This window comes from Octopus bimaculoides, chromosome 18 (genome assembly GCF_046866305.1).
Source record: "Octopus bimaculoides isolate indiv1 chromosome 18, ASM4686630v1, whole genome shotgun sequence".
Classification (NCBI taxonomy): Eukaryota; Metazoa; Mollusca; class Cephalopoda; order Octopoda; family Octopodidae; genus Octopus; species Octopus bimaculoides.
The window spans coordinates 27,695,818-27,707,554 of record NC_142945.1 but is presented as its reverse complement, the minus strand read 5'-3'; the positions used below and the strand labels follow the sequence as shown (position 1 = coordinate 27,707,554).

Below are 11,737 nucleotides of genomic sequence, written 5' to 3'. Positions count from 1 at the left end.
TGCCTTTTACTCTGAGTGAGAGTCCCTTTGTCGCCAGCAGGGGTAAGAGCTCTCTAAACTTTGCCCAGGCTATTCTTATTCTAGCAGCTACACTTTCAGCGCACCCACCCCCACTACTAACTTGGTCGCCCAGATAGCGGAAGCTATCGACTACCTCTAGTTTTTCACCCTGGAATGAGATAGAAGTTGTTTCCTGTTTGTTTGCAGTCTTTATTGCACCTGAACATCTGCCACAAACAAAAACTAACTTGCTAGTTAACCTGCCTTTGATGTTGCTGCACCTCTTATGTGTCCATAGCTTGCACCGGGTACATCTTATAGAGTTACTACCTACTCCTTTTCTACATACTGAGCAGGGCCATCTACCTGAAGGGGTTTGTGTTTTATCTACCTTCCTACTTATTAGGATTTTGGTTTTAGCTAGGTTGACTCTAAGGCCCTTCAATTCTAGACCTTGCTTCCACACCTGAAACTTCTCCTCTAGTTCTGATAGTGACTCCGCAATTAGGGCAAGGTCATCAGCATAGAGGAGCTCCCAGGGGCAGCCTGTCTTGAACTCCTCTGTGATTGCCTGGAGGACTATGGTAAATAATAGGGGGCTGAGGACGGAACCTTGGTGGACCCCTACCTCTACCCGGAATTCATTGCTGTACTCATTTCCAACCCTCACCTTACTGGCAGCATCTCTGTACATGGCTCGCACAGCTCTCACTAACCATTCTTCTATCCCAAGTTTCCTCATTGACCACCAGATAAGGGATCGGGGGACCCTGTCAAAGGCTTTCTCCATGTCAACGAAAGCCAGGTACAGAGGTTTATCCTTAGCTAGGTATTTCTCCTGCAACTGTCTCACTAGAAATAAGGCATCAGTAGTGCTTTTACCTGGCACGAACCCAAACTGCATCTCATCTAAATTGATTCGCTCCCTAATTAGTTGGGCTATGACCCTCTCTGTAACTTTCATAACCTGATCTAACAGCTTGATGCCTCTGTAATTATTTGTATCTAAAGCGTCCCCTTTACCTTTGTAGCAGTTGACTATGATGCTGCTACACCAGTCATAGGGTATGACTCCTTCGTGTATCACCTGGTTCGTAATACGGGTGACTAGGCTATAGCCAACACTGCCAGATATTTTGAGCATCTCTGCAGTGATTCCTGATGGGCCGGGGGCTTTCCCGGTCTTCATACTCTTAATTGCTTTATCTACCCTGGTGCTATCAACTCGGATAGCTGGTCCCTCTATTGGGTCGACATAAGGCAGGCTCTCTTTCTCCCATTCATTCTCTTTATTAAGCAATCTATCGTAGTGGCATCTCCAGACCTCTTTCTTTGCATCCTCATTTAATGCAAGCGTACCATCATCCATGCGAACACATTTCTCTCCTACAACATCACTATTCTCTCTCCTACACTGTCTTGCAACACGAAATACCTCGAGTCTTTGGTCCTCACGGCGCAGAACATTGGCAAATCTTTCCTTATCTGCTTCCCCTCTGGCTAAATAAACCTGTCGCCTAGCCTCCCTTCTGGCACATTGGTACAATTCCCTGCTACCACCGTTCTTCCAGTCCTTCCAAGCCTGTTTCTTTTGTCTAATAGCCCTATCTACCTCCTTGTTCCACCACCACGTTACTCTGGGTTGGGAGGGGACCTTACACCACCCACAAATCTGGTCGGTGGCTTTCAACAGGTTGTCCCTCAGAAATCTCCAATTGTCTTCCACGTTGTATGATGCTATATCCCCTTCTATTTCGTTAAATGCTTCAAGTAACTTGTCTCTAAGTCTCTGTCCGTTTGCAGGGTCTTTAAGCTTCCACACCCTTCTTCTCCAAGCCTGTCTAATTCTGGGCACCCATTTTGCCTTGATCCCAAAGTCGCTAACTACTAATCTATGTTGTGGGGTATATTCTTCGCCAGGGTAGGTTTTGGCATTTATAAGCCGCCCTCTTTCCCTATTTCTGGCGAGGATGTAGTCGATTTGGCTAGAGTGTCTGCCAGAGCGGTAGGTGACTAGGTGACTGGCAGGTTTCCTGAAGTTGGTATTGCAGACCATAAGATTGGTTGCATCACAGAACTCCAGCAGACTGGTTCCCTCCTCGTTGCGGGAACCGAAGCCATAGCCTCCATGTATGCCATGGAAGCCCCCAGCACGACGTCCGACATGACCGTTGAAGTCTCCAGCCACAAAGAGAAGGTCCCTGTCACTCGTCGACGAGGTAGTTTGCAAGAGGGTGTCATAGAATTGGTCTTTCAGACCATCTGGTAGCCCAGGTTGAGGTGCATAGGCTGAGATGACAGTAGCTAATCTATGATGAAGCACTAGTCTGATCTTAAGTACTCTGTCACTTACTCTAACGACCTCGATTACCTTATCCACCCATTTCTCCGCTAGAAGTATTCCTACGCCCCCGACCCCGTCAGTGTTCCCTGCCCAGAAAATCTTGTACCTGTGTTCTTTGCCTGTGAGGAACCTTGCAGAACCTCCTCTCCATCTTACTTCCTGGATGCAGCACATATCTACGCATCTCCGTTCAAGCATCTCAACAATTTCACCAGATCTACCTTTCAGCGTGCCGACGTTGAGAGTGCCAATCCTAACAGTATGGGTGTTGGGGGTGTGGGCCTGTAGCCTGGGAAGGGGAAAAGCAGTGTCGTGTACCTGAAAAGAAAACTTGCAATTGGAAGAATTCATAAGCAAAACAGTACCTACAACCTGCAAACATTTCTCAACCTTAATGCGCTACCCAAAGGTAGGGGAGAGGATGGCCAAGGCCACTAGATGGGTTCCGGGAGACAGCCGAGGTTGACAGGATGACAGAGGAATGAACTTCCGGTGGAGGGGGCGGGATGACAGAGGAATGAACTTCCGGTGGAGGGGGCGGGATGACAGAGGAATGAACTTCCGGTGGAGGGGGTGGGATGACAGAGAAATGAACTTCCGGTGGAGGGGGTGGGATGACAGAGGAATATATATATATATATATATATATATTTATATATATATATATATATATTTATATATATATATTTATATATATATATATATATATATATTTATATATATATATATTCATATATATATATATATATACATATATATATATATATATATATATATATATATATATATATATGCAGTTTTTTTGGGGTTTTTTTCAGTTTCCATCTACCAAATCCACTTACAAGGGTTTGGTTGGCCCGAGGCTATAGTAGAAAACACTTGCCCTAGGTACCATGCAGTGGAACTGAACCTGGAACCATGTGGTTGGGAAGCAAGCTTCTTACCACACAGCCACACCTAAGAAAATTTGACATATCATGCTATTGCAGAATTAAACAGATGCTGCTATAGTATATGCTACAGAAAATGAATTTACTGAATATCAAAATTCAAACTGAGCCTTTCAGATTACATCGTCTGTAATTTTATTTTCTTCTTAATATATAGAAGTGAATGTATGGACGTTCCAAATTGTAAGCCACAGTTTTGTCCTACATAGCTGACATTTTGTCTGGATGTACATTTTTTACAAAGAGAAGATCATAGGTTATGTAACTTTCTCTGAAATTCGTTCATTTTAGCTCCTGACAGAAAAAGGCTATAGAGTAATGTAAATTTTGAAAAAGAGTATGTTTTCCCAGAAAATACAAAAAAAAAAAAGATTTTTATTTAGGTGCAGGTGATGGAGTGTAGAAGGAAGTCTGCTTTCAAGCCATATTGTTCTGAATTCAGTCCCACTGCATAGCACCTAGGTTAAGTGTCTTCTATTATTGCCCCAGACTGACCAAAGCTTTATGAGTGGATTTGGTTTTAATAAACTCAAGCAAGGCTGAGTACAGCTACCACTTAATGATATTGTTAGAATATAAAAATTTGGAATTACTTTTTTAAAGATGAGTTAAAGTGGAACATGGAATTATCAGATATTATCCAAATAAAACTATAAAAACGACGATATTTAGCTTAAAGGAAAAGCAATTAACATATTTAGTTAACAAACCATTTGATGATAAAATTAGTGGAATTCCAAATAGAATTTCCTTCAGTGAAGATGGTATTATTATATGTTAAAAGTATTAGATCTGTGAATGGCTCACAATCCTTGTCATGAAATAGTAAGAATCCACTGGCTGTTTACTTCACATTCATTGTACCAGAATACATGATTGATCAACGGAGGAGTTACTGTTTAACAGCAGCCAATTTTATCAGTTTCTACAGAAAATATTACAAGTTAAAAGATATAAAAGATGCTCTTCATAATTCTAAATAGGATTTGTTATCTGATTTTATAACCAGTCATTGTGGAATAGTAACAGATGAATCCTGCCAGCAGCCTTAGCATGGGCCAATTCCCTTGACATAATTAGAAGGGGCCTCATACACACACAATAAACTTCTTCAGTGTCCTTCTACCAAATCAACTCAAAAGGCTTTGGTCAACATGAGGCTAAGCAGGTCAGCTGAAAAGTTCATAATCTGACCAAGATACTCTCGTGGAATGAGGCCATGTGAGCTTTATTTTTAACATAGACCCCACCACCTTGTGCTCCACACACTTTTTCCATCAGTGTTGCAGTGCTTGGGTTCCCTTGGTGAAGAACCTTTCATCCTGTTACTCAAAAATAGTCACCAACAGCAGATACAATGTCATCATCACTGTGATACTGGTTCCCAACTAAGTGTTTTTTTTAATCCGAGTGGGGGGCAGATAAGAGTCAAATTGAGCCAACCCAAGAGAATAGGAAGGTGATCAACCAGTTCAAAGCCACAATCATGCACAGCAGCCATTGAAACCAAGGACTTGAGTGCTGGAGCATTGTTCTGATGAAACAAAACCCCTTTCATCAGTTTCCCTGGGCATCTGGTCTTGACAGCCTTTCATAACTGCCTCAATAAATTGGCATAGTACTCTCCATTGATGTTGTGACCCTTTTGATGAGTCAATAAACACAATGCCTTTTGCATCTCAAAAAACTGAGGCCATCAGCTTCCCTGCAGATGGGACCACCTTGGCCTTCTTTAAAGCAGGTGAAGAGAGGAGTTTCTACTGCATGCATAGTCTTTTAGTCTCTTGTTCAAAGTGTTGAACCCAACACTCATCTTGTCTTAGGAAACATTCAAGGAAACCAGCTGAATTGGCTTCAAACAGTGTCAGATTTTCCTGTGATGCCTGTGATGTAATCAGCCTGGTGCGCTTTTAATCAGATGTCAGAAGACATGACACCCACCAAGCAGAAACCTTCATCATGCCAAGTTCATTGTGCCAAGTATTCTCTACTCTCTCTCACAGGATATGCTAATCATCATCATTTAACGTCCATCTTCCATACATTGGTTATTTGATTTATAGTCAACCACCTATCATCCATCATGTGGTGATCACAATCAATGTTTTCCTTAGTCGTGGCAGTTGCAGGATGTCCAGACCTTCGATCATTTCAAGACTTTTCCTTCCCCTCCTAAATACAGCTGCCCACTTTTGCACTGTTGTTAAACCTGGAGCATCATTCCCTAATGTAGCAACTAAGCTGGTATGAATGTCATAGGAGACTAAACCCTTTTTCTGCAGGTACTTGATAACATCATGATGACAAATTTTGTCCATTTTCAAGAGCAGTTACAATAGTTATTTTTTAAGTCTTCTTTGAACAGTTAGGTGTCAGTTTACCTGGAGAGAAACAATGCAGTTATTAATGAAAAGAGTTGAAATTAATGCATGTAAGATCAGCCTATGAACTTTTCAGCTCACCTTCATATAGTAAAAACCTCAATAGAACTGAACCTGAAACCATGTGGTTTGGAAGCAAACTTCTCAACCACACAACCATAATGGTATTGGGTGGAATTGACATACTGTTAGAAGAAATACAAATAAATAAAGTAATTGCTAATACTTCTTATGAACCATGTGTGGAGATGACTGGAGGATAAACAGGACAACTTCAATGAAACCCTCATGGAGACTACCTTGATAATAAATGTTAGTAACCACATAATTACAACTGGCAATTTTAATGGACATGTCAGATAGCTTTATGATGGCTTCTCTGGTGTACATGGTATAGTACAGTGAATGAATAGGATCAGGGTTCCTGGAGTTTTGTGAAACAAATGACCTACCACTTGCAATATGAACACTTCAACCAGATAAACTTTATCCTCAACAGGCAAGAAGACAAGTAGATGGTTGTAAATGCCAGGTTTTTGTCCTGTGAATTTAGAGTAAGAGCTAAATGAACTCAAAGACAGAAGACAATTTAGAGAAGAAAGATATGAATACTGAAAGAGCTTTCAGCATTTTTTTTTTAGATTCAAGGACATTTTGATTGATGCTTATGACATAAAGAAGTAGTAAACAGAGAGTTATAACAAAGGAAAACTGGGAGTTTCTACCGAACAGCCTGCTGAACTTCCTATGGATGAGATTTGTGGACAGAACAAGGTCCCAACCAGATACAAGGGGATGTGGCAGTGATGGAAGAATAGTATTATAGATAGAGTGTTAAAGACTAAAAGACAGGCTTGGAAATATTAGAACGAAGGAGACAGCAGAGAAAAATACCAAATAACTAAAAGAGAAGTTAGATTTCAGGTATATATAGTAAGGGGATAAGAAAAAAGATTTATGCTGTAAGGATCAGAGGTGTTTTACATTGCTTAGTAGAGTGCAAAAGAGAATCCAGATGTCACTGGAGAGAAGTGTATATAGAATAACACCACACTTGCTCTTATTACCATATAATGCCAGTTGGTGTCCAAAACTTGAAGAAAGCTATCAAAGTCAAATTCATTAAACATAACATCAAAAGAGCAGTCTCTTCTCTTCTCTTTCTACTCTTGCTCAGTGTAATGCTGAGTACCTTGTTTAGTTGTTTCTGTGGGGTTTGGCAACTCCCTATCGACCAGTGATGTTGGCCTTGAGCTTTTGGAATGTCTCCTGCAATTTGTAAACAAATTTTCTGCTGAGAGTATCCTCTCCTAAATACATCCTCTGTCATCTGGTTTCTAAGTTACTCAGTCTCTTTAAAACTAATGGTGATTACCAACTCATAGCAAGTGGATGTATATTGAGGTACTCATGTCAAAATTATGCTTGTCATTAGTTTTCCATTACCTCCCTTAGCAATTTTCACCTGTTCAGCTTGATGTTGGCAATAAAATGGAATGTGAAGCAGTTGTCCATGCCACAAGGATATTCATAAGGTCCCCAGTTCTCAAACTCAGTTTAGAAAACACCATCAGTTCAATCAGGCATGATGTCATTCTCAGCTCAGTGGAAGAAAGGGTTCCAGAGCTTCACCGCTTTGCTTGTTGGGAGTCATCTCTATCCTTTAGTGAGCAGCACATTCTTTCTGCTTAGAAGTTTCACAAAATGACACACTTGCTTCTGCATTATTTGCACTGGGCATTAATATTGCCAGACAGGAGTCTAATTTGAATCTGGTCTGGTGCCTTGATGATGCTTGTTGAAGACCCTTTCCCTTCATATGTTATTGTTACAGTGAACTTGATAATTAAGGAACTTAGTTGTTGGGGTCTTGAAGTAAATAATTCCAGATGTGAACTTTGTATACTTGACCATTCATCTTTTCTACAGGCTATGAAAGATATATTCTCCAAATTTTTCTCCATCATGGTCCCACCCAACTGGCATGGGTATCCCTTGGAGCTCCAATTTCCAATCTTGTTTTCAAACCCACCTATCTTTCAAACATGTCAAATCTCAAAACGATTTACACAAAACTAACAATGTAATCAAGCTCTATCAATTTGTCTTTTTTTCTTTTTTCAGGTTAAAGTGATTCTTGGTTTACACTGATTTTCCTCTCTAGTCCCTACCATCTCCTTTTTTGTCTAATCATGCTTGCTCCCCCTCGGTAGACAACATTTTCTCCTTTCAAATATGAACAACACACCCTAACAGATGTGTAAATGAAGCTCTACAACTGTGAAAGGGACTTGGACTCTTAGTTCCAAAGTGGAAAAAACTGACTCAGTTTTGGAAATACATTCTCTGCTCTTTTAAATCAAACTGATCAATACTCAAAGTGCTTCCAACTGTTCTGTGAATACCATTTATTCTGGAGATTGGGTTTTCATTTTGGTCGTTGCAAACATCAGTAGCTTACTTAGCCCAATTATGCCACACACCTCCGTTTTTCTTAGAGTCGGGGGTGATGTATGTAAGAGAATGAGATGTCGTGGTGGTATCCCCTCGGTTCCGGAGGTCTTTATGAACTGCCATATAAATGAGGGTCGTTTAGGTCACCACAAAATAAATTTAATCATTAAACGAGTCCTGTACGGGAAACAATGCCGTTAATTCTGGGGCCAAAATGATTGTTCAAGAACGATGGGAAGAGATCCGATGGACTCAACTCTTTGCTTTTGACTAGTGGAGGAAACCTCTATGGAACACCATTGTTTGCGATTCGTTTGCTCTATCACACGTCCTTACTGTCGCCGCAGAGATTGGGGTTATCGAATTTGTAACTGACGAAAATAAAGGAGTGAAATATTGTAATCTGTCGCTAAATTAAATTTTCAAATCTGTGGTTCTTGAGACGTTTGACGGGGAGGGGGAACTGAACGGCTAACAAGTAAAATTTTAATTTCATTTGCGTCAGATGATGTTCGTGAGGGTGCCTGGATGTTCCAGCACCTCAGGTTCGCAATCACCAGTAGTATTGCTGTTTTAGAACGTCTCAAAAATTAATAGAGAGGAACACCAGTTTCCTCAAGCGCAATGTATGATTGAGGGAGTGTGTCTATTTTGCGTAGTTATTTACTGATTTTTTTCAGTTTTTTTTTCTCCGTTTTTTCTACAGTTTAATTTTGTGAAAGTATTTTCACTCTCCCTGAATCAATGCAAATAAATCGTTTTTGTTTAGATGGGAATGAAACACCATTTAGTACTGATCCCAATGTACAAACAAAACGTTTAAAAAGATGCAACTGTTGATATAAATTCCTCACACGTGTCATTCTTAGAAAACAACTGCTAATCCGAAATATGTTAATGAAGAAAACAGATGTTATATATATATATATATATATATATATATATATATATATATATTCGTTTGAAGCTGATAATTTACTCCATCGCTACTCCTCGAAAAACTACTGACTGAATTAAGGGTACTTCTTCAGTACCGAATTAAGTTATTTTTTTCCTTCGGTTTGTACGCACGATCATATATATCACTATTATAATTCTGAATAAATGGGGTATTAAAAATTGAAACAATAGTAAAGATGCATAAAATTTGAAGTAATATTATTAGTAAGACCTAAGAAGTGACTTTTCAATTAAGTTCATCCCCCACAAAAAAATCAAAAACATAAAAATGTTTCATAGTAAAACTTGGTGTATGGGAGTAGATAAACATATGTGAACGTCGGGTGTCAAGAATATAAATCTAGCAAGATATCTAATAGAAATTGTGTATTTGAAATTAAATGTTGTAACAGATATACCTTTCTCTATCGCAGTGAGTAAAGTTTGGGTTCCATGGACGAGTAGAAGAAACAGATCGCGATGCTGCAGAGATTGACGCTGCAGACGCCATGTTTCTGTGAAGAGGTTATAAGTTGAATTACCTCCCTTGAAATAACCACTCACCTTTCTGCTCTCCTAGAAGTCTTGATCTTGGTTCAAAATAACAGCTGACATGAGATCAATTTTTAAAATGTTTGGTTTGCTTTTATAAATGCAATTGACAAACTAAATATATTAATATAACGAAACAATTTTGGCATTTATACACGTGTTTTCCCACACACACACACACACACACCGACTTTGTTGTTTCATAACTTCCAGAAAATGGATATTTTTTAATGAAATTTTCTCCGAAACGAATTTAGCATAAAAGTAGTCGTCCAGTTCTATTAATAATTGCAATCAAACCTTATGGAATAGGTTCTTTTGATAAGCATACAAAACTTTAAGTTGCATAGAGCCAAGCCAAACCATATATATATATATATATATATATATATATATATATATATATATATATATATATATACATATGTGTGTGTGTGTGTGTGTGTGTGTAAGGATATCGAAAGTTAATGCAGTATGATCGTTTCATGCGACTCCATTTATTTAAGCAATGTGAACATTACATTAAATGTAAAATGCAGAGCAATCCTCAGCTGCACAAAGTTATAGAAATTTACAGAAATTACATTTCAACAGAAGGACATTTTTGTAACTACATTTAAACTCTCCAAGTAGAAAGGAAGAATATAAAAAAACATTTTGACTTAGCCAGACCATACAGGCTAGATATATATATATATATATATATATATATATATATATATAAATTATTAAGATGGCTTTTTGCAATTTACAACCTAAAGGCAACTTGCAAAAGGCATCTGATAAGGTGCACATCCTAAAGGCAACAAGTATAGTCGTCACTAAAGTGACGGAGGGTGATAGTTAGCACCAGCATTGCTAGAAATAAGAGTCAAAAACAACTTAACCACATGAGAGCACTTTTCTAATGACTAACAAGGGAGGCAAGCTCCTTTCCTACGACCATCCATGTACATGTCAGTCGTTAGAAAAGTACTCTCGCATGGCTAAAAATTGTCTTGACTCTTATTTCTAGCAATGTTGATGCTGACTAGCATACTCGGTCACTTTATTGCGAATAGTCACCTAAATTGCAAATAGCCACCTTAATAATTTATAATTCTCACTTCACCATTTTCGGAATCATTCAGTGTTTCTTCTATAAGACTGACAGGGTGAGTTAAGTTCTTTAACCTTTGGCGATGGAGTAATGGGTCACTGATGAAGATTAATCAAATCTGAAATCAGTGCTGATATGACTCCATCTCACTTGCCATAGGGACGAATCATGTCTCCCTTGTCAGTTATTAGAAAAGTGCTTGTAACGGTGGCTAAGTGTTGTTTTGACTCTTATTTCTAGCAATGCTGATGCTGACTAGTACCCTATGTCACTTTAGTGACGACTATACTATATATAGGCGCAGGAGTGGCTGTGTGGTAAGTAGCTTGCTTACCAACCACACGGTTCCAGGTTCAGTCCCACTGCGTGGCATCTTGGGCAAGTGTCTTCTGCTATAGCCTAGGGCCGACCAAAGCCTTGTGAGTGGATTTGGTAGATGGAAACTGAAAGATGCCTATCATATATATATATATACATATATATATATATGCATGTTTATGTGTCTGTGTTTGTCCTCCCACCATCGCTTGACAACCGATGCTGGTGTGTTTACGTCCCTGTAACTTAGCAGTTTAGCAAAAGAGACCAATAGAATAAGTACTAGGCTTACAAGAAATAAGTCCTGTGGTCGATTTGCTCAACTAAAGGTGGTGCTCCAGCATGGCTGCTGTTAAATGACTGAATCAAATAAAAAAATATATACATATATATATATATATATGTATGTATGTATATGTAAAGGTAAGATTTGAGGATCAAGGTGTAGGAAGTTAGTAAGCTTTGAGCAGTCCATAGAAGGTATAAAAAACAACTTTCAGGAATAATAGTTGTTTATTGACATAGAAGGTTGTAAATTTTTGCCATTTCAAAGTTTGATCATAAAAGTTTTATTATTCACGTTTAGCAACTGGGGTTGCTGTGTATGCAAATAAAAATCCAAATTTAGGTAATGGATAGATAAAATCCAGGCTACATACATTTCATAGCTAGCAGAACCTTGGAAGTAGTAATTACCCAA

General features: G+C 38.9%; 1 protein-coding gene across 1 annotated transcript in view; it reads right to left on the bottom strand.

Moving 5' to 3' along the window:
* LOC106876435 (signal recognition particle 19 kDa protein) overlaps positions 1-9,643 on the bottom strand; it is a 25,908-nt gene extending 16,265 nt beyond the window's left edge. The window contains exon 1 of the mRNA XM_014924979.3: positions 9,488-9,643. Within this exon, the coding sequence (XP_014780465.1) occupies positions 9,488-9,579 (92 nt within the window). The 5' untranslated portion in view covers positions 9,580-9,643. The remainder of the gene's footprint in view (positions 1-9,487) is intronic.
* Between the last annotated feature and the right edge of the window lie 2,094 nt (positions 9,644-11,737).